The following is a 26,186-nucleotide window of genomic DNA, read 5'->3' on the forward strand; positions in this document are numbered from 1 at the left end:
TTACCTAAGTATCTGGGTCAAAGTCTCTGTTTCTCTTTCGGTAGGATTTCTCAATCTATTGTGATGTCTGACTAGAGACAAGTCTCTCGGGCTTTTTAGTTCTCTGAGCTGTGCGCTGATTGGTTGCCCCTATGCAAATGAAGTGTGGAACAACCAATCCATCAGGGAAGTCCTGCTGAGTCACTGTGGATCATTCTGAAATTACATTCTCAATTTAGGTCTGTCTTCTGCATCCCTACCAAGTAAGATTTAGAGAAACTAGGAAGGATGGAGACAGGACATTCTATTCTCTACAGCTGAGTTTTTTTTTTTAAATTTCTTGTTATTCTAAAGGTGATGTACAGAGGGGTTACCATTATATAAGTCAGGTAAAGAGTACATTTCCTTTTGGACAATATCACCCCTTTCCTTGCTCTCTCTCAGTTTTCCCCTCCTGTCCCTACCTATAAGTTGTTCATTTTCAATATAGTGTTTATGCTGCATTGGTTTCTCCTTTGTCCCTCCATTTTTGTGCCTCTCCATACACTCCTAAAGACATATAAATGAACAAACAAGACAAAAAGAAACGAATACAAGAACAGCAACAAAGGGGAGGGAAAAACCTCTTTTTTCCATTTCCTGGAGTTCATTTCAATAAATATAATTTTGTAACATCAGATGCACATAGGCATTGTGCCTTTGTGTTCCTCTCCTAAGGGTATCTTCCTTTGGTCACACTATGTGAATGCCTTCATTCCTGTCTAATTTATCACGTTCCCATGTATTTTAGATCTAGTTTCTGCATATGAAAGAAAACATGCACCATTTGACTCTCTGAGCTTGGCTTACTTCACTTAACAGAATTTGTTCTAAGTCCATCCATTTACCTGCAAATGATATAATTTTACTCTAATGGCTATGTAAGATTGCATTGTACATAGGTACCACATTTTTGGGGATCTACTCATCTATTATAAGGCATCTTGGCTATTTCCCCAACTTGGCTATTGTGAACAGTAAAGCAATGAACATGAATGTGCAAGTGTCTTTATGGCATCCTGGCTTGTGATGTTCTGGGTAAATGCCCAGGAGTGGTGTGGCTGAGTCATAGTTAAGATTTATGTTTTTTTGAGGTACCTCCACTGCTGTCCAGAGTGGTTGTATTAGTTTACATTCCCACTAACAGTGCAGTAGGGTTCCTTTTTCCTCATACTCCCACCAATATTTATTGTTGTTGGAATTCACAGTGTTGGCCAATCTAACTGGGAAGAAATCGAACTTCAGAGTAGTTTTGAGTTGCATTTACTTTCTGGCCAGGGATGATGAGCATCATTTCTTTGCCATTCTTACTTCTTCTTCTGAGAAATTTCTCCTAAGCTCCTTTGTCAATTTAGTGATTGGTTTGTTGGGTTTGGGAGGGGTTAATTTTTTGAATTCCTTATATATTTTGGATATTAGGCATTTCAGATGAGTGTGTTTTTTTTTTTAAAAACAATCTTGCATTACCCAGTTATCCAATCCTGCATCATTAGCTTACCAACCTGCAACACATTCCAGTGCAAGTTGTTCTCCAGCTAAGGAAACTACCAAACTTTTTAACCTCTTAACTAAATCTACCTTTTCATAACCTGAATGATGAGGCTGCACTCTGGAACTGGAGTAATCATTTCATGGGCACCAGATTGCTTCCCTCAAGTGAAAACAGTGACAGCTTCATTTTGATTTCTGATGCCCTAGGCATCAGAATGACAAGTGATGTCATTCTGATTTTGGTTTGGTTTGATGTAGTTAACTCCAGGAACTCAACCCCAAACAGAACATATTTAACAGCACTCATTTTATTTTCATGCACAAATCATCACATTTCTGTTACAAAAGTTCCTGTGCCATACTATTTGCAATTCTTTGTAGTCTAATGGTTTCTATATTCACATGCACAGAGATTCTGAAATCAGATTTTTAGATGCCAGGCTCAAACTCCTGGGATTCCATATATCAGGTCACTTTCACCTGCATGGCAAATAGAGACATGGTTAAGGGCAGAGAAAGGAAGGCACAAAGGATACATAATTATTAAACAGTCTCAGTCACATGTGTTCTGGTGATGAGAGACAAAGGCACACAATCTGGTAGCTCATTGTCTCAAAAATGGTTATATAGGGCCCAATTGATCATTTCCTCAGTTCTAATTCTTCCAGAGCCCCAGAGAAATTGTTGCTGTCATTACTTGAAGGATTTCTAACTATACTTAACCTCTGCTAAACATTTCTTTCTTTTCTTTTTTCTCTATTTTGTTTATATACAGGCATGAAGTCAGAGCTTCCTGCTGATTATGCTTTCTTGCTCAATGCTGGCACTCTATGCAGCCACAAGACTGGCACTTTGCTGTATAATTGCAGATAGCTTTCCTAGGACTTTTCTGCCTGGGTTGGCTTCAAATTGCAGACCTCCTTATTTTAGCCTCCTGAGTAGCCAGGAATACAGGCTTGAGCCACCAGTGTCCAGAAACACTATTCTATTCTTTTTCAGCTTCCACATGCATAAAAACATAATATTAAGAAATAATTTAAAGCTGGGCACCAGTGGCTCACGCCTGTAATCCTAGCTACTCAGGAGGCTGAGATCTGAGGATCAAGGTTCAAAGCCAACCTGGGCAGGAAAAGTCCATAAGAAAACTGGAAGTGGCACTGTGGCTCAAGTGGTAGAGCACTCACCTTAAGCTGAAGAGCTGGGGGACAGCGCCCAGGCCCAGAGTTCAAGTCCCATAACCAACAAAAAAAGAAAAAAGAAAAGAAAACGAAATAATTTTACAATGCTGGGCTCTCTTGGCTCATGTCTGTAATCCTAGCTATTCAAGAGGATAAGGCCTGAGTGTTGCAGTTCAAAGCCAGCCTGGGCAGGAAAGTCTGTGATTCTCTTATCTCCAATTAGTCATCAGAAAATTGGAAGTTACACTATGGCTCAAAGTGGTAGAGTGCTATCCTTGAGCAGAAGAGCTCAAGGACAGCACCCAGGCCCCAAGTTCAAGACCCATGATCAACATACACAAAATAATAATATTAACAATAATAATTTTACAAACTACACCCACAGAAAAGTGCTCAATGGATTTAAAACTAGCTTTAAAAGAAAATGAAGTTTAGATTAGTAAGCTTTTCTTGTGAAAAAAATCTTCTTGGGATTGGTGATACAATGCTTTTTTTAAAAAACAACATTGATAATTTTTTTGTGTATGTGCTTGTACTGGAACTTGAAATCAGGGCCTTATGTTTGCTAGGCTAAAGATACTACAGCCTGACTTTGTACTGTTACTTTGGAGATAGAGTTTCACAGACTTTTCTGCCTGGACTAGCCTCAAACCATGATCCTCCAAAACTCAGCCTCCTGAGTAAGGATTACTGGTACCAGCTACAACAGAGTTTTTAATGCAGAAGGTCAGGAAGTAATTAACAGAACAAATATAAAAAAATAAACCTCCAGAGCTGGGCATAGTTGTACATGTGTAATCCCAACACTTGGGAGGCTGATACAGGAGGATCAGATTTCAGACAGCTTGAGCTATATAGCAAGCAAGACCCAATCTCAAAAAAAAAAAAAAAATTAAATAAATCAGAAAATGTACAAGTAGTGCTGGTGGCTCACATTGATAATCCAAAGTCAGCCCAGGCAGAAAAGTTCATGAGACTCTTATCTTAAATAATCTAGCAAAAAGCTGAAAGTGGAGGCGTGGCTCAAGTGGTAGAGCACTAGACTTGAGTGAAAAAAATCAAGCAAGAATAAGAGGCTGTGAGTTCAAGGCCCAGTAGAGGCACGCACACGCACACACACACACACACACACACACACACACACACACACGAAAGAAATATATAAAATACATTATGCCAAGAAATGAATACAATAAACATATGTAACAATCTATGTTGAATTCTACATATTTATGAATAAAAGCTTTATGGTACATTAATACCAGAGACTATTACTGACTATAATTGTTTTTATTTCAGCCATTCTATTACTAGAATTTGAGGTTTCTACCATTCAAAACCAAAATACAGAAGATGGCATGAGTATGCAAGGCTGGCCCTGAAAACAACAACAACAACATGGAGACTTCTCTTCCAATCTGTGAACGCTTATGGAATGGGAAGGTTTTTATGACAGGCAAGGACAACAGTGTGACAACTGGCAGGGAAGTCCCAGGGTGGGTGGGAACTTTGTTCACCAGATACTAACTTCTTTCCCACTTACTAAAAAGTGGATATGAATAGAGACCTTCTGGGAGGCCCTTTCCTCCCTCTATACTCCCATCCCCGTCTCTCAGTGGTTGGGCCTGAACTCAGAGCTTGGGTGCTGTCCTGAGATCTTTTTGCTCAAGGCTAATACTCTATCATTTGGAGCTACAGTTCTACTTCCAACTTTCTGGTGGCTTATTGGAAATAGGAGTCTTACAAACTTTTCTGCCTGGGCTGGCTTTGAACCATGATCCTCAGATCTCGAGCCTCCTCAATATCTAGGATTACAGATGTCTGCCACCAGTGCCCAGTCCATTTTCTTAGATAAACCAATCTATGAGAAGAGGGGGCATTTATAGAGTAGAAAGGGAGGATCTTAGGAACAGGACTGGGAGATTAGGGAAAAGACCAGGAGAGTTGGCCAAAACTAGTGTTTCGATCATAATTTACTCTCACAATCCTCTTCCAAAATAATCAAGTCAGTAAGTTTTTTGTTCTGGACATTTTTCTATAATTCCACATGTACAGCACGAATATGATTAGCACTTGTACCCTACACACACACACACACACACACACACACACACACGGAGTCAATTCTTCATTCAGTGAGATGTGGGGCAATGCCTGTGTTCTAACTGCTTGGTGCTGAGTGCAGGTGGGGCTGGCAGATTTGGGAATGGAAGGTCCTCACTCCATGAGATATGTGCAGGTCCAACCAGAAACCCAACAATGGAATTTGAAAACCTCTACGCAGTTAGCAGAAACAGAAAGAAGGGCTTCTCTTCAGCAAAAAAGAATTAGAGAGGGATAAAAAAAAAAAAGCAAGGTCCAGTTCCAACTCAGTCACCTGGTACAATTCTGGCTGCTCCAGCTGAGGTATTTTTAATGTCAGTGAACTTCTCTTAATTTCAATGTCCTCTGCAATTTAGGAATCCTGATAGTATCTACCTTTGTATGAGATTCCCCCCCCTTCTGTCAGTGCCAGAGATCTCATGTGGTAGGCAAATGCCCCATCACTGAGCTGTCTCCACACTGACATGTGAAATTTAAATTCAATGTGTAAAAGCCCAGCATCTGAAAGAACAACAAACCATAATCGTACTGGTGATTGAATTCACACTTCCGTATTTTTCTTTTCTTCCGTGTGTGTGTGTGTGTGTGTAACTAAAGGCAAGAATCTCACAGACTTTTTTCTGCCCCTCTGGTCTCGAACCGCGATCCTCGGATCTCAGCCTCCTGCGTCGCCGGGACCCTGGGCATGAGCCCCGGCGCCCGGCTGGCCTCCGCTCTGTCCCTGGCATCGGTGTATTCTGTTCCTTCACAATACAGCAAAGCGCCAGCGCTGAGCTGACGCTACCACTCCACTTCATGACTCGGTTCTTTAGGTAGCAGTGCTGTGACCTCAGGTGATGTCTGCGAACCTCCTTCACCGGTGGAGCCGGGGCGGCGACTAGGTGTAGCAGGACATTACGGAAAAGTCCTCGGAGGTACCCACAAGCACGGAGAGCTGAGCTGACCAGGGGCCGGGGAGGAACTGCGTCGGCCTTAGGTGGCCAGGAAGGTGCGGTCGGCCTCCGCGGAAGCGGGCGTGCTCCACTGCGCAGGCGCGCACCCGAGCTCCAGCGAGCGGGCCGGCCCGGGGCGGCAGGTCTCGGTAAGTTCCAAGGGCCGACGGGGGCCGACGCGGGCGCGGAGTTGACGTCATCGCCGTGCGCTGCCACGTCTGCTCAGCTCCCCGGTCATGGAGGCGGAGGATGGGTGCTGACTGGGCCGGGTTCTGCTTCTAGGGTTAGCTTTGGCTGTGGTACTGACTCAGGGTCTGAGGCTTGGTAGACTAAAGATTGGGCACCTTTTCTCGGTCCTTCTAGGCGGGCACGGCCTGCGTACGAGCAGCTGGTCTGGAGCGCTTTGAAGAGGGAGAGAAAGTTCTTGTGCTTGGGGTCCATTCTGAAAAGCCGCCGCCGCCGCCAAGGATCCCGCCGCCTCGGCCGGGCCTCCTCCATGCGTGAGTACTACCGGGCCGCCGGGGCCTCGGGCTGTCCCCGTCCGGCTGCGGCCTGCCCGGCGTGCGCGGTGCGGACCGCTTTGTCGTCGCCTCTCAGAGATCTTGGTCTCTCGCCGTCCACCTCCCCCTGTCCGCCCTCCCCTTCTCTCCTCGTTCCCAGTGTTTTTGCCTCTCACTTTTTTCCCCCTTTGCTCGTTCATTAAGCAAGAACCAGAAGTTCCTCCATCGAACAGTTGGATTGCTTTGTCTCACCCTGCGTTGGGTAGTCTGCTGCCAAGGCTGATAAGAATGGGGAACTTTGGATGAGGCTGTTGTAACGATTTAAAAAAAACAACAGGCTTTTCCCAACGCGTGATTCTTAAGCTGTGCACACGCGTGTGTGTGTGTGTGTGTGTGTGTGTGTGTGTGTGTGTGTGTGTGTGTGATGTATTGTTTAGGAAACATTTGATACCGTATTGTATCACCACGAGTTTTTGCAAACTTTTGCAAAAATATCTTCTTTTAGGAGAGGATCTTTACCAGTCATTTTTGGATGTTTTTTTTTTTTAACACCAGTTTTGCTGAAGTGGACACAGTAAAATGGAGATTATAGCTTGAACAGTTGTACCTTTATCTTGGTCAGTCCTGACAAATGCCTCTGTAGAGCACATTTGTTTCATTTATTTTTTTTTTTTCTGTTGTGGAAACAAATTCAGAGGTTAAGTGACCGAAGTCAGGGTCAGATAATAGGCTACCCGCTAGATCCAATGATAACAAACAGGAGAAAAGCCTCTGCCAATATTTAAGTTGTGGTGTTTCTTGACAACTTCTACCTAATTGTAGTATGTTTCATTTGATAAAAGCCAAATGACAGTCACATATTGTGACTTTCCCAGCAGGGAGCAGAGCTTAAATTGGAATTGGGACTCCTGACCCATTAGCATCTAAGTAATCCTTTATTAGAACAAAGTAGGTAATAGACACTGGAGCATTTGTTTGAGAATCTGGTTTTACAAGGTTCGCTTACTCAGTTTTTCTGGTGCTTTGTTACAATGCCTATTTAAAAATAGTTAACTGATATTTACTTATTTACTTCAGGGTTGAAACAGATTGGCAACCATTAACCTGGGTTGCAACTACAAGTGGCACTGGAAGCAGATTGGTTCCTGGACATGCCCGGTGGAAGGAGGGGCCCTAGTCGGCAGCAACTAAGCCGTTCAGCTTTGCCTTCTTTACAGACATTGGTTGGTGGGGGCTGTGGCAATGGAACAGGCTTAAGAAACAGGTAAAGAACAAAGAAGGATATGCATAATATATGTCCTGTGATCATTAAGACTGACATTATATTCAAAGATTTACTTATCAAACCTTTTTATTCACACTGAAGTTGAAATTCTACCCTTAAGGTTCAGGCAAGGTACTGGTGGCTAACTCCAGTAATCCTAGCTACTCAGGTGACTGAGATCTGAAGTTCAAAGCTAGCTCAGACAGGTGCTTATCACCAATTAACCAGCAAAAAGCTGGTTGGAAGTGTGGCTTATGTAGAGCACCAGCAGTGAACAAAAAAGCTAAGTAAGAATGTGAAGTCCTGAATTGAAGCCTCAGTTCAAAGATAAAATAGGGGTCTCACAAAGTGAAAACAGTCCAAATCTTAATGGTTAATAATCCAAACTTTAATTATGACTTTTTATTTTTATTTTTTTGAGAGATACTTGGGTTTGAACCTAGAGCCTGTGCTTGCTAGGCTTGTACTCTATCAATCACTAGAATTATATCTCTAGTCCTTTGTTTTTATTTTTTTTATTTTGATAGGTTGATGTTTTTTTCCTCAGACCTAACTGCTTAGATCCTTCATCATAGCTGGGATTTCAGGCATGTAACCATCACTTCTGTCCTTGTGTTTTTGCTTCTCATTTTTCCCCTTTGCTCATGGCTTTGGTGGGTGTGAGAAGAGTTAAAATTGACAACCAACATGGAGTTCTTTATTAATCTTGTTTGTGTGTGTGTGTGTGTGTGTGTGTGTGTGTGTGTGTGTGTGTGTGTGTGTGTCAGTTCTAGGGTTTTAACTCAGGGATTTGTGTTATTGGTTATGTGAACAAAAAAAAAATGTAACTTTTTTCCTGAGGTGCTGGGGCTTGAACCCAGGGTCTTCCTCTTGCTAGGCAAGTGCTCTTATCACTTGAGTCACTTTTATTGTCTGAATTGGATCTCTGGAATTTGGTATCTTTGTTCCTAATTGGTGTGCTGTCCCTGGGCTTTTTTTGCTCAAGGCTAGCGTTCTACCACTTTAAACCACATCTCCATTTCTGGCCTTTTGGTGTGTAATTGGAAATAAGAGTCTCATGAACTTTCCTGCTGGGTTGGCTTTGAAGCACAATCCTCAAGTCTTAGCCTCCTGAGTAGCAAGGATCACAGGTGTGAGCCACTGGTGCCTGACTATTCCTAACTTTTAAAAGTTAGGATGAATTTATTCATTTTTGAGGTGAGGGACTAGGTTTTGACTGTAGGATTTTATGCTTGCTTAACTGTTGAGCTACACTCTAGCCCAGGATGTTATTTGTAATCTTATCCAGGGTAACTTGGATCATCAGGAGGTTTGATCATATATCAGTGCAGAGATACTTCAAACTGATCGTGTGTTTGATCAAGATAATTTTTGCCCCTTTATTTTTCTTCCTCACTGAATGGGGATTTTCTCTTACATTGAATTTTAATTCTCAGAACTAGTAGTCAGTACTATTCCTGTCCTTTTAGGTTTTCCTGATGTGTTTGTATATTTCTCTTCATGGTCTGGTCTAACTTCCTTACTTTTTTTTTCCTCCTCCTCCTCCTGGTCTGGTCTGTTTTCCTCTTCTCCTCCTCCCCCTTTACTTACTTCTCTTTTTCCTTGACATTTTTAGCTTAGAGTCCTTAAGACTCTTATCTCCAATTAACCACCTGAGTTCAAGTCCCAGGATTGGCACCAAGGAAAAAATGTTTGCTTTATAGCAGGTTGTTGAAATGAAATGAAGTAATAGCTTTGAAAATATTTATGAGGCTGGGAATGTGGCTCAGTGGTAGAGTACTTGGTTTAATTCCTCAATACCACATAAATAGAAAAAGCTGGAAGTGGGGATGTGGCTCAAGTGGTAGAGTGTTAGCCTTGAGTAAAAAGAAACTCAGGGACAGTGCCCAGGCCCTGAGTTCAAGCCTCAGGACTGCCTCCCTCCCCCCTCCAAAAAAAAAGAAAAGAAAAAGAAGTGGGATGTAATCTTGGGAGCTGGGAAGGTGGCTCAGTGGTAGAGTGCTTGCCTTGTATGCATGAGGCCCTGGGTTTGATCCCTCAGTACCACATATGCAGAAAAAACTGAAAGTGGCACTGTGGCTCAAGTGGTAGAAAACTAGCTTTGAGCTGAAGAGCTGAGGGACGGCACCCAGGCCCAGAGTTCAGGCCCATGAACGACAAAAAAAATAAAAAAAAAAATTATGAAATCTCCCCAGATTTCTACAAATAATATATCATTTTTTTTTTCACTTCTTTGGTGTTGAGGAGTACTGGGTCCTCAATCTGTTGCTTAGCTTTTTTTCCTGGTACTCCTGGAGCCATACCACCACTTCTGGCTTTTTGCTGATTAATTGGAGATAAATTGTCAGATTTGTCTGCCTTAGCTGGCTTCAAGGTGTAGTCCTCAGATCTCAGTTTCTTGATTAGTTGGAATTACAGGTGTGAACCACTGGTACCCAGCTTATTTTGCTTTTTTTGGTCAGTCATGGGGCTTGAACTTTGAGCCTAAGCACTGTTTCTCACTCTTCAGCTCAGGGTAAGCATTCTACCACTTGAGCCACAATGCCATTTCCAGTTTTTTGGTGGTTAATTGGAGATAAAGAGTCTCACAGACTTTCCTGCCCAGACTGCCTTTGAACCTCAAGCCTCAGATCTCAGTCTCCTGAGAAACTAGTATTACAGGTGTGAGCCACTGGCACCTAGCTTTACTTTGCATTTTTATAGTAAAGAAAATTTGTGAGAATGTTTGCAAAGATAAATACCAACTGACATTAGGTATGGAAGTGAAAGTTGTTTTTCTTCGAACTATATTGTTTGATGCATTTCACGATACAATAATGATCAGTTTATTGATTTAGTACTTCAAATTGTGGTAGAAAGCCATAGCTGTTCTAGCTAAGAAGAAAATTCTAGCTTTGCCTCACTCTAGTAGTTCTTAATTTATTCTCCTCTACTTTGGCTTTTTGGATTATGTAAATTTATTGTGTTCTCAAGTTACACATGAAACCTATCCTGAGTATCTCAGGGTCTGCTAGAGGAGGCTTAGAAGAGATGAGTGATATCATCATCTAGTGTTTCAAATATTTGGATACTGTGAAAAATACTTTCAGAGAAAGGAAAATAAGGTGTTCTGCTATTGAAAATGAGATTGAAAGCTACATGAAAGCTTCATCCTTAAGTGATTGGCTTGTTCTTGGAGTTTGCAAATAGTTTATTAGGAATAATTAGGAACATTTGGAAAATCTCTACTTTTTTTTTTAACTGAGTTTATGGTTTTATATATTCTCTTGTCTTTTTTTTTTTTTTTTTTTTTTTTTTGTCATGGGGCGCGGGCCTGGGCACTGTTGTCCCTCAGTTCTTCAGCTCAAGGTGATTGCTCTACCACTTGAGCCATAGCACCACTTCCAGTTTTCTGGTGGATAAGAGTCTCACAGACGTTCCTGTCTGGGCTGACTTTGAACTGGGATCCTCAGCTCTCAGCCACCTGAGTAGCTAGGATTACAGGCATAGACACTGTCTTCTTTGTAGCTCTTCCTTATTGGCTTTTATGTTCTAATCACAGTTGTCAGTTTTGGGGCTTGAACTCTGGGCCTGTGCACTGTCCCTCAGCTCTTCAGCTCAAGGCGAGTGCTCTACCACTTGAGCCACAGCACCACTTCTGGTTTACTGGTGATTAATTGGAGATTAGAATCTCCTGGACATTCCTGCCCAGGCTGGCTTTGAACCTTGAGCCTCAGATCTCAGCCTCCTGAGTAGCCTAGGCATAAGGCACTGGCACCTGACATGATTCTTTTTCTTTTGTAAACATTTATTAATTATAGAGTTTTCACCTAGTAATTCATATATGCATGTTATAATTTAGTCAGATTAATTTTATATGTTGGTCTCTATTTTCTATTCTCCATATCCCTGTTTAGTATCTTTCAGTGAGTTTGTTTATGCCATCCTTCACACACAGATGCCATGTATTTTGATAGTTTGTCTTCTCCCTTAATGTTAATAGCCAAAGCTGTATAGCATATCACAAGTATAATTTTTGTGTGCTTTGTTTTGAATATCTTATTTGGAGACACACATTTATTAATGTCATTATAGAAGCATATTAGTCTATTTGGGGAAATTTTTTTTTGTTGGTTGTGGGGCTTGAACCTAAGTGCTTGTCCCTCAGCTCTTCAGCTCAAGGTGAGTACTCTGCCACTTGAGCCACAGTGCCACTTCCGGTTTTCTGGTGGTTAATTTGGAGATAAGAGTTTCATGGACTTTACTGCCTGGGCTGGCTTTGAATGACAGTCCTCAGATCTCAGCCTTCTGAGTAGCTAGGATTACAGGTGTGAGCCACTGGTGCCCAGCTGGGGAAATTTTTATAACTTTTTTTTTTTTTTTTAATTGGTCATGGGGCTTGAACTCTGGGCCTGAGTGCTGTCCCTCAGCTCTTCAGCTTAAGGCTAGCACTCTACCACTTGAGCCACAGCGCCACTTCTGGTTTTCTGATGGTTTATTGGAGATAAAAGTTTCATGGACTTTCCTGCCCAGGCTGGCTTTGAACCACGATCCTCAGATTTCAGCCTCCTGAGTAGCTAGGATTACAGGCGTTAGCCACTGGCGCCCAGCTTATAACCTTTTTAACTCTAAATCGTGACAGGGTAGCATGCTCTTTCCTCTTATTATTTATTTATTTGTTTGTTTATTTTTGTTGGTTGTGGGGTCTGAACTCTGGGCCTGGGTGCTGTCTCTCAGCTCTTCAGTTCAAGGTTAGCGCTCCACCACTTGAGCCACAGTGTCACTTTCAGCTTTTTCTGCTTATGTGGTGCTGAGGAATCGAACCCAGGACTTCATGCATGCAAGGCAAGCACTTTACCACTTTGCCACCTTCCCAGCCCTCGTCTTATTATTATTATTATTATTATTATTATTTTGGGTCCAGTTGTGGGGCCTGAACTCAGCCTGGGTGCTGTCCCTCAGCCCTTCAGCTCAAAGCTAGCACTCTACCACTTGAGCCACAGCGCCACTTCTGGCGTTTTTTCTTTTTGCTTATGTGGTGCTGAGGAATTGAACCTAGGGCCTCATGCATGCAAGGCAAGCGCTCTACCATTGAGCCACCTTCCCAGCCCCCCCTCGTCTTATTTTTTGACTGAAGAATATGACTTTTTAGTTGGTTTAGGTTAGAAGCTCCTAACTTGGTAAGATCAGAATAATTTATTTCACCATTTTATGATTAACTGGGAATAGGTTGGCTGCTGAATTTAATCTTCTGTATCTAAGTCATAGAATCCTTAATGAAATGAAATTCACGTTCCCATAAATTAAACAAATTACTGTAAATGCCACATACCATAGCTAGAAATTAGTACTTAGAAATTTTAGACTTAAGACTAATACTGTTCCTTCTTTTGAGTCGTCTTTGAAAGTGTCAAAACCAATCCTCTTTTCCTTGTGTGAACAATAGTAGAACAATATAGCAGGCATATTAATAATAAGACATTTTATTTCTTATCCCCCTCTTATCACTTCAGATAGTCAAGTGATTTCTGACCTATAAATGAGCTCGGAAGGAAGAACAAGAAGATAGGAATTATAATCTTTGTATTTTTATTTGTGTTGTAAGAGATCTCTTTTTCATGACTGTATTGGTCTGCTGCTTTCTCAACGTAAAGGTATATATTTGCAGTGATCTCAGAAAAGTTGGCTGTCCTGGTAGCCAGGGCCAAAGATGTATATGAAAAAAATTACGTTAACAGTATGAATAATGTAGTAATAAAGGCATAATTTAAGTAGAGAGATGCATATTTTCTTTTGAGTGAATCAGTAAGCTTCACAGAGAATATGTTTGAGTATCTTTAAAGTCTTGCCCACCTCTATCTCCACACCTATGGGATGTAACCAGAGCCTCACATGTGGTAGGCAAGCACATACCACCGAGTTAGACCTTCAACCCTTAAAAGTCTTGAAGGTGTTAACAAAGAAAGGTCTGGAGGGATTTTGTCACTTGTATGTGAAAGGTTAAGGTGGTTATGAAGGGTATTACATGTAAAGGGAGCAAGGTGCACAAAATAACATGTATGTTCCAGGTAAAGAATAGCAGGTGTCATAGAGGGTGCATGTGGAGTGTTACATGGTGAGGCCACTGTGTTAAACAGAGTCATAGTACACACTAATGGTGTTGCGGCTATTGTGCCATTGGCGATGGAGAGCCATTTTTTAAAAATTGAGGTAACACTTAGAATTTCACTTTAGAAAGATCCCTGAAGGCAAGTTGGAAGTTTGGTAAAAGTGCAGTAGAATTTCAGAAGACTTACTACAATAATTTATGTGAAAATGTGGTAATTCTTGAACCAAGACAATGCATTGAGAGTGTACAATTAGAAGAAAGTTTTGTATAGCGGAATCCAGTTCTCTAAGGGTGATTGGATATGTAGAAACAGGAAAAACCTTTTCTAAGGTTTCTAATATGGGCAGCTAACAAGGTAGGCCATGAGATAGGGTCAGGACTATTGCAAGAAGAACACAGATGTCCACTAGGCAGATAGATAACACAAGTCTAAAACCCAGCAGTGAATTCTGTGGAGGGACATTAATCTTTGGAATTCAGGCGACAGTGAGAGTCATGACTACTTCTTAGATCACATAGAGTGTGTAGAGGGAGAAAGATGATCTCATAGTGGAGTCATGGGGAAGGGTACTTCCTGGGTGGGTGGAGGCAGCAGGGACTCTGTGTGCTGTGTGACACTGAAGGCTGTCATGTCACCACTTGAGATAACTGTAGTTTTCTCTTTCAGGAATGGTAGCACTATTGGCCTTCCAGTCCCACCTATCACAGCCTTAATCACTCCAGGTCCTGTTCGACACTGCCAAATTCCTGAATTGCCTGTGGATGGGAGCCTGCTCTTTGAATTTCTCTTTTTCATCTACCTGTTGGTTGCTCTGTTCATTCAATACATCAACATCTATAAAACTGTTTGGTGGTATCCTTACAATCATCCTGCATCTTGTACTTCACTGGTAAGTCTTCATAGGCCTGTAATTTCTTTCTGTTAGTAGAGAAGAAATTGGTTGAAAAATCTGTGTGTAAGAATAAAACTTCATGATGATTTTGAGGAAATAAAAATGTAAATGAGAATAACATTTCAGAACGGTTTGATATTTAACCTTTAAACTACATTAAATTTGCTGTGTCAAGTGTTAATACGATTACATTCCTGCAACTTTACTTTTTTTGTTGTTGTTGGTCCTGGGGCTTGAACTCTGCCTGGGTGAGCTTTCTGCCACTCTTGAGCTACAGCTCCACTTTTTTTTTGTAGACTGGCTTCGACCCATGATCTTTATGGCTCAGCTTCAGGTATGAGCCACCAGTGCCTGGCTTTTTCTTCTTTTTTGAGACAGTATTCAAGTTCAAGGCTGGCCTTGAACTTGAAATTCTCTCACCCCCTAGGTCACTGGGCATGGTGTAAACTTTTATGATCTTAATGATCAAGTTAGGATAATGGTAGCTTATGTAACAGATACACCTAAAATTGTGCAGTGTTTCTAACATAAAAGTCTAAGGCACTTGACTATTGGTGGGAATTCTCCATGTGGCTACCCTTGAGACTTAGATAGATGAAGATTTCCATCTTCCACATGTAGCCTTCCAAATGGGAAAGAAGAGTGAGTAAAGGGGAATACAAAGGTGACACTCTTGTAGGCCAGGTATCTATCATTTTCATAGCCCCTTCAAACTTTAAAGGAGTCTAGAAAATAGAATTCTTTAGCTAGATGAATTGTTAACGTGAACAAAATTTAGTTACATTAAAAAAAATAAAATGTTGACATGGTAGGGTTCTCTGTTGTCTTTCTCTTTATACTACATAGATGGGATATAAAATATTCATGAAGCTAGTCTGATAATTAGGTAGGTATGCATGATTTTGAAATGGCAGGCTTGGATGAGTGTATATCTCCAAGGCAAAGAATATTATTGTCCTGAGAAATTTGTATGTATTTGGGACTTAGGAAAGATTTGAAAACCTTCCTAGCCCAATGGACATTGAAAGGAAACATGGATCCACATTCCTCAGATAGTATAGGAAGGGAATAATATTTTTATTAGTATTATTGGCTGTTCTAGAATTAAGACTTTTCATCTACTTAATCTCATATGAGAGTATCCATTTCTTCAAGAGTTGAAATGAGTTGGTGCCAAATTATATGTTTGGTTTTTTTTTTAATCTTTTATCTGAAAATAAACCTTTGGGGCTGGAAAGGTGGCTCAGTGCTAGAGTGCTTGCCTTGCATTCATGAAGCCCTGGGTTCAATTTCTCAGTACCACATAAGCAGAAAAAACTGGAAGTGGCACTGTGGCTCAAGTGGTAGAGTGCTAACCTTGAACTGAAAAGCTGAGGGACAGTGCCCAGACCCAGAGTTCAGGCCCCACGACACAACTGCCACCCCTCCTCTAACCCCCCCCCCCAAAAAAAAAAACACCTTATGAGTCTGTTGAGTGGAGGAATTACACACACACACACACACACCCTTACCCTCATCCATCTGTAGCCACACACACATACACACACATATCCATCTGTAGCCAAATTTTTTTTGTGTATGTGTGTGGGGGAACAGGTGGGAAAGGTTAAATTCAGGCAAAGTCCATTGTTCCCAAGGAACAAGTCAGAATCTCTACCAGAATCTTTTTCTTCTCAGATGTGGCAGAAAGTGAGCTAGGAGAGCAGGAACATTGGGTGTCATCTTCACCACTAGTGGAATAATAACCTGGCATATTTGGGGTTCTAGGTACTTTTTTTTTTTTGTTTTGTTTTTGCGTAGGTTGTGGGGCTTGAGGGCCTGCACACTGTCCCTCAGCTCTTCAGCTCAAGGCTAGCACTCTACCACTTAAGCCACAGAGCCACTTCCAGTTTTCCAGTGGTTAATTGGAGATAAGAGTCTCATGGACTTTCCTGCCTAGGTAGCTTTGAACTGTGATCCTCAGATTTCAGCCTCTTGAGTAGCTGGGATTACAGGCATGAGCCACCAGCACCCTGCACATTTTTTTTTTTCCCTAAATATACTGGTCCTAGGGTTCAGACTCAGGGCTTAGGATTGCTTTTCTTCCCTCCCCTCCCCCAAGGCTAGAGCTTTTACCACTTGAACCACAGTTCCACTTCAGGCTTTTTGTTATTTAATTGGAGATGAGTCTCATAGGCTGGCTTTGAACCATGATTCTTAGATCTCAGCCTCTTGAATAGCCAGGATTACAGATTGTAAGCCGCCAGTGCCTGGCAATATTTATTCAATTAGTAGAGAAATTCAATTTTTTCCTTTAAAAGGAACTGTAGAAACCTGCCATCAAAATGAATATCCTAATTTTGTTGGTTCCTAGGATATTGTTACATCTTTATTTTGCTCATTATAACAGTATTAAAGGCAGAACTATAAGAAACTAGATGTCATGTAAGTCATTTATACAATAAGAGGCCACATATATGACATGGCTTCTTTTTTTCTTTTGGTAATGCTAGTTTTAGCTTAGGCATTTGAGCCCATACCTCCAGCCTTATAAAGCACATATAATCTTAAATTAGAAGGAACAAGTGAGGGGCTGGGAAGGTGGCTCAGTGGTAGAGTGCTTGCCTTGCACACATGAGGCCCTGGGTTCGATTCCTCAGCACCACATAAGCAGAAAAAGTTGGAAGTGGTGATGCTCTGTCTCAAGTGGTAGAGTGCTAGCCTTGAGCTGAAGAGCTGAGGGACAGCCCCCAAGCCCCACGACCGACAAAAAAAAAAAAGAAGAAGAAAGAAAGTGAATATAAATGATGTGCCAACTAAGAGTTTTATAGGTAGGTGCTCAAGTCTAAATTTGAATGAAAAGACCACAAAAGTAACTCCTAAAAACCATGCCTCTTGAGTGATCCATTAAATTAGAAACATTGTACATGTGCCAGTTAAGGTAAATTGTTCTTATAATTCTTCAAGTTGTTAAATCCTAGCTGTAATCTTTTGTTTTTAGTGTAGCAAAGTTTCACAAAAGGAAAAAACTATATTCCATATAGTTTGAAATAATACTTGAAAAGTAAATTTGTCTTGAAAGGCCAAGTAGAAGGTGAGCACTCTTTTCTGAAGCTCTCATGATCTGTGGTCTGTAAGGGTGAGCTGATTGCAGTTATTCTTACTAGCATGTGTTAATGGTACAAAGGAGTTTCATGGTGGGTCCATTGTGCAAGAAGGTCTTTTGAAGAACAAACCTCTGTTTATAATTTCAGCTAGATGGGTACACATGGTATTTCTTTCTGAAGCAGTTCTTTGTTTCTCTTATAGAATTTTCATCTCATTGATTATCACCTGGCAGCATTCATCACAGTGATGCTTGCGAGGAGGCTTGTATGGGCCCTCATCTCCGAGGTATAACAGCTCATTCACTATGTTCTGTCACTTGGAGCTACATTGACTTGCTAGCATGTGTTCACACTGAACATGTGAATTGTCCAAATATAATTTAAATACAACTGTAAGTTGACTTCTTTATTAACCCCTGTGTGAGTTGTGCCAATATATTTAAGAAAGGCTTTCCTACAATATATTGAAAATTAAAATGTGAAATAACTCAAGTGTTAGAAATCTCATTTGTAGGTTAGGATCTTGTTTTCAATTCCTAGACTTTATTTTTTGTATTATTTTTACTTTAATTCTAGTAAAAACAAAAAACCCAAACGAACAGGATGCATTTCAGGTAACTCCTAATCTCAAGAGTTAACTGTACACCCATGGTTGAATCTAAAATATTCTGTTTCAGGTAATGCTTACTTGAAATAGTTTATAAACCATTTATAAAATTTGCTAATAAACAGTTGCTTGACTTTATTAAAACTTGGATTTTTAGCAAGGTACTTATAGCTCACGCCTGTAATCCTAACTACTCTGGAGGCTGGGATTCAAGAGATCACTGTTTGAAGCTAGTCTGGATAGAAAAAAGTCCATGAGATTTCCCTCCCCAAAATAACCAGCAAAAAACTGGGCTGGGAACATGGTTTAAGTATGGAGCACTGCCCAAGCAAGTTCAAACTCTAGTACCAACTTGACAAAAAACTTAGAACTTTTAAAAGATAATGGTAAAATTTGCATAGGATTAAACTGAAATTTAGTATTTAAGATAACCAGGCAAAAGAGGAAGGAATAAGAGCATTGAATTTTTTGGGGGGGGGGAGGGGAGTTAATGTTGAAATTTGAGGACAGGGCCTCACACTTGCTAGACTGGTGCTCTACTACTTGAGCCTAGCTCCCTAACCCTTTATAACTTTAGTTATTATCAGCTAGAATCTCACATCTTGTCCAAGGCTGACCTCAGATGATAGTACTACCTATGGCCCTATGCATAGCTGACATTATAGTTATGAATTACCATGGTTGGATTATTGGTTGAGATGAAATCTTGGTGGGGCTGGCCTTGAACCTTGATCCTTTTGATGATTTCTCCTTCTGAGTAGCCTGAAATACATGCATGAGCCACAGTACCTGGCCTTAAACATCTTTTAAAAATTGTTATTGATAGAGTTGGTTTTTGCTATCATTTTTTTGTATATTTATAAACTCTACTAAGTTTCATAGGTTTTATCTTCTAGCCCATAAGTACAAAAAAGATATTAAGTAGAGTGGCTAATAATTGTAGTCTTGGAACTTATATTCCAGTGTAAAATTTTAAATGAACAGTTGGTGTAATCACAACTGAGTCAGTTTTTCAGTTTTAGAACATACACAGTCTATGTGAGAGCTCTGTAATTTTCAGGAAATGGATTTCTGCAAGCACAGAGTAATTGAAGAAGAGCAGTCATGATCTGAAAGCCACTTGACTGACATGAAAGACAATGGTAGTAAGATTGTTTCTCACAGTGGAAAAGGCTGTAATCTTTCCTACAGGTTTGGTATTTGGGATTTAAATGAAGAAAATAAGGCTTACTTTTAGGTATATTGAGAAAGAACTTTAAAGGAACTTGGAGTTTTATTTACATTCCTTAAGATAGGCAGGGAAAAACTTGAAGCTCTTTATTGCTTCTCTTACTAACTTCCTAATAATAGTTTAGTAGCGTTTGTACAACCTTAATTGGAGAGCACATTACTGTTTTCAAAGAAGCTGTAATTCTTATTAGGAACAGAATGTTTAAGCTAACTTGAAACGGATTTTTGTGTATGTGCATGTATATCCATATGTACCATTAACAGGGCTTGAATTCAGGATCTTATATTCTTGCTGAGCTTGCTTGCTCCTGTCTAGTGCTCTACCACTTGAACTACTTCTCTAGTCTAGCATTTTACTGGTTAATTGAGAGTCTTGCAAATTTTGTACCCAGGCTTCAAACTTCAATCCTCCAGTTTTAGCCTCCTAAGTATCTAGGATTACAGATGTGAGCAACTGACGCCTGGCTAAATTTAAACCGATTTTTAGAGACTAATCTGTACCTTCATCATCAGTAAGGGAATGTTAAATAATTGGCATATATCTACATAATGGATTAAGCATTATGCAATAGTATTACAGCCATAGAAAGATCAGAGAGTGTTTATGTGCTACATGAAGAAAGCAGAGTGCTTTTTAAAATAGTGTTTATGTCAAGGCAGATAGAGGAAACAAACTGTTAACCTGATTTTGTATAAATAAGAGATTATTGGGTGCTGGACAAGACCAGCAGAAGGGAAGCTTTCTACTCTGTCACTCTATATATTTTGTATTTTGAGTTGTAGCATTGTATGAGGTTTTCAAAGACTAAGAACTGTATTGCTACTTAAAAAAAATAAGTTAGATAAATTCATCACGAGTCATTTTTTCCTTCCATTAAAATATTTGTCTTAGCCGGGGGCCAGAGGCTCACGCCTGTACTCCTAGCTACTCAGGAGGTTGAGATCTGAGGATTGCCCAGCCTGGGCAGGAAACTCTGTGAGACTCGTATCTCCAATAAACCACTAGAAAACTGGAAGTGGCGCTGTTGCTCACGCAGTAGAGCATTCACCTTGAGCTGAAGAGCGCAGGGACAGCGCCAAAGCTGAGTTCAAGCCCCACAACTGACAAAAAAAAAAAAAGTCTTTTCCCCCCTCATATCACAGAAAGGATTCCTAACCCTGAGAAATACCATTCACCTAGGTAGACTATTTTTTTTTTTTTTTTTGGGTCCATTCGTGGGGTCTGAACTCTGGGCCTGTCTGAACACTGTCCCTCAGCTCTTCAGCTTAAGGCTAGCGCTCTACCACTTGAGCTATAGCACCACTTCGGGCTTTTTTTCTTATGTGGTGCTGGGGAATCGAACCCAGGGCCTCATGCATGGAAGGCAAGCGCTTTACCACTGAGCCATCTTCCCAGCCCCTAGGTAGACTATTTTTAATCACCTACAGGCTAACATTACTCCTTTAATTGCTCCCAAGACCAAAAATAAATTTAGCTGTTCTTTTACCAACTTGAAGCAACTATGTTTTTTCTCTTTGTGGCCAGGCATGGTGGTGCATGCCTTTAATCATAGCATTTAGGAGGCTGAGGCAAAAAGATCACAAGTTCCGATAGTCCTGAACTTTTCCTTGTGTTTATTAGAAAACAAACACACAAAAAAACTATTTTTCAAAAAATTGGTTTTGAAAACACAATTTGGTGTATCTTCTTTCCTTCTAATCTTTATATTCATATAAAGCTTCTTACATGTATTTTGGTGTGTTAGGGAATTTCTGTATTGTCATAATAACATAGTGTCATGGATAGTTTTATATTCCTCACCTGACTAGCATTTGTTTATCATTCAGCTCTCAGCTAAATACCACTCACCCAATCCCCCCCTGTACTGGATTTTTTTTTGGGGGGGATGGGGAGGGAGCTTGAACTCTGGGGCCTGGGCACTGTCTCTCAGCTCTTCAGCTCAAGGCTAGCACTCTACCACTTGAGCCACAGCTCCACTTCTAGCTTTTTCTGCTTATGTGGTGCTGAGGAATCAAACCCAGGGCCTCATGCATGCAAGGCAAGCACTCTACCACTGAGCCGCCTTCCCAGCCCTCTGTCCTAGATTTTGAACTCAGCTTTGTGCTTATTTGGCTTGTCTGCTCAGCCTGATGCTCTAACACTTGAGCCATGCCTCCAAGTCTAGCCTTTGCTGGTTATTTTGGAAAGGGAGTTTCATGGGCTTTTCTGCCTAGGCTAGCTTTAAACTTCAATCCTAAGATACTGTAGCCTCCTGAGTAGCCTGAATAGCTTGGATTAAAGACATTGGCTGCTCATACCTGCCTTTAAAAAATCCCTTCCCTAAAGGAAGCTTCTCTAGGTTAATGTCTTCTAGTACATTATTCTTTTCCTGTAATATTAATGAAAATGTGATTGTGGAATTTTTTTTTTTCTGGGGCTTTGAACTCAGGGCCTCATGCTTGGTTTTTGCACCCTTTCTCACAGCTGGCACTGTGTCACTTGAACCTCATGTCCACTGAGCTTTTTGCTGACTGTTTGGAGATAAGTACTGGATTTGCCTGCCAGCCTGGCTCCAAACCTTGATTTTATCTCTCAGTCTCCTAAGGAGCTAAGATTATAGATGAAGTCAGTAGAGTTTGGTGACTGTTGAATTTTGTTTATTTGTTTACTTATTTATCTTTATCAGTCATGGGGCTTGAACTCTGGGCCTAGGCGCTGTCCCTCAGTTCTTCAGCTCAGGGCAAGTGCTTACCACTTGAGCTACAGTACCCACTTCCAGCTTCTTCTGTTTCTGTGGTGCTGAGGAATCAGACCCAGGGCCTCATGTGTGCAAGGCAAACACTCTATCACTGAGCTACCTTCCCAGCCTCTAATATTTGTTTTTCTTGACTGGGCATCTTCATAAAGACCTAGTCTTCTTTAATTAATATATTTAGTTATTTTTAGCCACCATTAAGTCTCTAGGACCCGGTATAGGATCTGTTGCATGATAGTGGTTACAAGCTTGCATTTTGGAATCAGGCAAAATTAATGAGTAAATCCAAATTTTCTTGCCCTGGTAACATAGGGCAGAACAGCCTTATTTCTAAACTGAAATTCTGATGAAGGCATTAAGGCCCAGCAGCACTTGGCATGTTAGCCAGTGATATGGAGCCATTTGTCCTGTTTTGGCTAAATATAGCCTGCCCCCTCTCCATTGTTGCAATCTAAGCCATCATCCTGGTGTGCATTTGACAGCTACTTTGCATTTGTAAGTAACCATGTAGTATATATACCTACACAGTGCTAATGTCATTTAACCTCAAGATAAACCAAATGGACATTGAGAAATATGTCACTAGTGACTTCTTCATGTATGAATGGCATGGAGGGTATTCATACATGCACCATTCCACATACCTCTGATGTAATCAAGAGATGCTGTAAGCACAAGATGTATGAATATGGATACTTCCCCAGTTAACATAGTAGCATACTGTTTCATGAGAAACTTTTAAAGTAGGAGTATACCTTAATGGTAAAAGAGCTGGTAAATATACTAAATGCATAATATATGTAATTTCACTAGTTTGTCATATTTTAGTATGATGTATTACACATAGTTATGTGGGCTGTGCTCTTACACAACTGAAGTATAGGCATTTGGTTTACATTGGGCTCCATAAACACATGGGTAAAGATGTATTCTACTATAACATGGTAGCTAATCTGAGGGTCCTAGGTTATAGGATTTTCTTTTCACTGTTCTAATGAGACCATAAGAAGTCCATTTAATCTTTTTTTTTTTTTTTTTTTTTTGAGATAAGAGTATTACTATATTGCTCCATCTGGTCCCGAATCTCACGGCTCACGTGATACTTCTGCTTCAGCCTCTCAAGTAGCTGGGATCACATAGGCTTCAGCACCCAGATCTTCCTTTAATTTTGTGGGACCATCACAATATATGCAATTCACTAGCTGAAACATCACATAGACCATTACAGTAGTATATGTTGTATGTATTCTCAATGCTTTATAGTGTGTTCCACAAATGTAGAAATGGTTACATGTGGGACTTGACAAGGACCCTGATGTGTACTGGTGACTGCAGATAATTTTTACCCTTTTTCTAGCTCTAACTCTGCTGTTGTAGAAGTTAAGGGATCTCTGTGTTTTGGAAAGTTTGTCTTTCCTAGAGCATGTTGGAAAAGAAGCAGTTTAAAGCTTCAAGTTTTGACTAGTATGTTTTCTTACTCTATGCACCCAGTTTTAAAGATGTAAGATTGAAGACTATTTGAACAGCTGTGATAGAATTGAAAGTGCTTTGTATTATTTCCGTGTGTGTAGATCTTTATTTATATAGGGCTCTGTCAAGGAATATGGGTTATTTTGTGAAGCTTATTAAGCATTAACTCAGCATATAGTTTAGAGGTGAGGATTCAAAGGAAAACAAATAGTTGTTGCTCCTGAGGTTCTTTGAGTATGGTCATAAGAAACACAAATTAATAGCATTCCTTTATGTACATTAAAAATCACAGGGAGATTGTTAAAGTACACATTCCTTTACTCAAAATTTTATTCCTCCTTCCTGGGCAAGGAAATTAAGAGATTTATGTGTTTAATCAGCAGCCCAAATGATTTTGATGACTAGGTATGGGCCATGTTTGAGAAGCCCTAGTGTAAACACATTGAAAATAAGCTTAAGAATTTAAAGGTCTGTATGAAGGACTGGGATACAAGGAAGAAATGACCAATTGCCTAGAGAGGTCTGGATTTTCAATCATTAGGAAGATAAAAGAGTTAAGCAGTCCCTTCCTCTCCTCCCTGCCTCTTCTTCTGCCTCCCTTCTTCTGCCCCTCTTTCTCTTCCTGTCTTCTTAATAGCCCGAGATGACCTCAGACACAACTCTCCAACCTCAGCCTTCTAGCTAGCATTATAGCTGTGTATCAGCATACCAGCCCCTGCCAATATTTTAGGCAGTTTAGCTTCCACTAAACCTACTTGAGCCGAATTGCTTTTGAATAAGATCATTTACAAAATGTTCTTTTTGGTGCTTCCAAACTTTCAGGCCACTAAGGCAGGTGCAGCTTCTATGGTTCACTACATGGTTCTGATATCGGCTCGCTTGGTGCTACTTACTTTGTGTGGATGGGTGCTTTGTTGGACCCTCGTCAATCTCTTTCGAAGTCATTCAGTCCTCAATCTCCTCTTCCTTGGCTATCCGTGAGTACTCCAGTTTTACATTTTATTAGTAGAACTTGTTTGCAAATTGTACTATAAAAGAGGGGAAAATGAGAATCTTCAAATATAAACTGAGTTCAAGAAATTAGAAAATTTTTGGGTATATAACTTGCTCTCTAAGCTGACTGCCTAAATCAAGACTGACCTTGAGAAAACGGAAGTTGCATGGCTGTGCTACCAGTGAGAATATTTTAGTCAGCTCTTTTCACCAAGTAAAGATGTCTAAGAGGTTTACTCAAAATGGCTTGTGACGTTTTCTCAGTTTAATTTAGATAAAGAAGCTTGTTTATCCTTAGAGGTTCTCCACACCCCACACAACAAAATAAGCATGTAATTTAAACGAATTATAGGTTTAAATATATTTAAGGCAAAGTCTTTACTTTTTGAAACTTGTAAAATCTTTTATATAAACTTTAACAATTGATTTTTTTTTCTTTCTGCCCCTCAGTCCTATCCATCTTTGTCTGTCTTTGTTATTTCCCCTTCATTTTCAGATAGGGTGAGTTAGGATTATCTGTGTGGCTTCTAAACCTACCTTGAATCTGGACACTGCTTTCCATACTTCCTACATTATACTCTAAATCTCTATCTATTCATAGGCTAGTCTGTTTCATTGTAGCTAGAATGATTTTCAAAATGCAAATTTTAATTGTGTTACTAACAGCCCTCCACTTTCTTTGGCCATATTAGGGTCTGATGCTTGTTAGTTGTATTGCTTTGGAGCAATACAGTGGTTTGAATTCAGGGGCTCAACACTCATTAACTGGTGCTTTACCACTTGAGCCACATCTCCAGCTTTGATTTAACTGGTCATGCTTCCTCCTCATGCATGCAACTGAGCCTTGACCCACCTACTTTAGGCTCTCTGTTGTTGTTGGGATACCAGGCACATAGTACCTCTTCCAGCTTCCCTATGTGTACATGGAGTCCCCTGGACTTTGATGCCTGGGCTGGCCTGGAACTGGGATCTTTCTAAACTCAGCCTTCCATGTAGCTTGGAAAGAAGGCATGTGCCACCACACCATGAATGTGTTAAGAACGGGTCTTGTGCTCTTTTCTGTCCTTGCTGGCCTTAAACCAAGATCTTCCTATTGTCAGTTTCCCAAGTAGCTAAGATTAAAGGTGCAAGCCACTGGAGTCAAGATGCTTTAGTTATTTTATTTATTTATTTGTTTTTGTTGGTTGTGGGGCTTGAACTCTGGGCTTGAGTGCTGTCCCTCAGCTCTTGAGCTCAAGGTGAGCGCTCTACCACTTGAGCTATAGCACCACTTCTGGTTTTCTGGTGGTTTATTGGAGATAAGAGTTTCATGGAGTTTCCTGCCCCAGCTGGCTTTGAACCATGATCCTCAGATCTTAGCTTCCTGAGTAGCTAGGATTACAGGTGTGAGCCACTGGTGCCTGGCTGGTTTTGTTTTGTTTTTGTTTTTGTTTTTTTCAGATAAGGTCCTGCATTTTTTTCTTGGGGCTGACATTGGATTGCATTTCTCTTATATTTCCCACAAAGCTGGGATTACAGTCATGAGCCACCATGTTTTCATTTGTTTGTTGCAGTGGGAGACCTCACTAACTTTTTGCCTAGGTTGACCTCAAATTATA

At 40.6% G+C, this 26,186-nt stretch overlaps 1 protein-coding gene across 2 annotated transcripts in view; it reads left to right on the forward strand.

The window, feature by feature from the left end:
* The first annotated feature begins 5,953 nt into the window (after positions 1–5,953).
* Positions 5,954–26,186, forward strand: part of Tmem39a (transmembrane protein 39A) — a 30,903-nt gene continuing 10,670 nt past the window's right edge. The window contains exons 1-6 of one of the 2 annotated variants that reach the window (XM_070030159.1): positions 5,954–6,005; positions 6,086–6,222; positions 7,300–7,486; positions 14,242–14,464; positions 17,756–17,839; positions 24,418–24,572. In XM_070030159.1, coding sequence (XP_069886260.1) covers positions 7,374–7,486; positions 14,242–14,464; positions 17,756–17,839; positions 24,418–24,572 — 575 coding nt within the window. In that variant the 5' untranslated portion in view covers positions 5,954–6,005; positions 6,086–6,222; positions 7,300–7,373. Of the gene's footprint in view, positions 6,223–7,299; positions 7,487–14,241; positions 14,465–17,755; positions 17,840–24,417; positions 24,573–26,186 lie in introns of both variants that reach the window. The other variant, XM_070030157.1, reaches the window with a different exon arrangement.

This window comes from Dipodomys merriami, unplaced genomic scaffold (assembly GCF_024711535.1).
Source record: "Dipodomys merriami isolate MVZ:Mamm:240054 unplaced genomic scaffold, mDipMer1.0.p SCAF_2, whole genome shotgun sequence".
Taxonomy (NCBI): Eukaryota; Metazoa; Chordata; class Mammalia; order Rodentia; family Heteromyidae; genus Dipodomys; species Dipodomys merriami.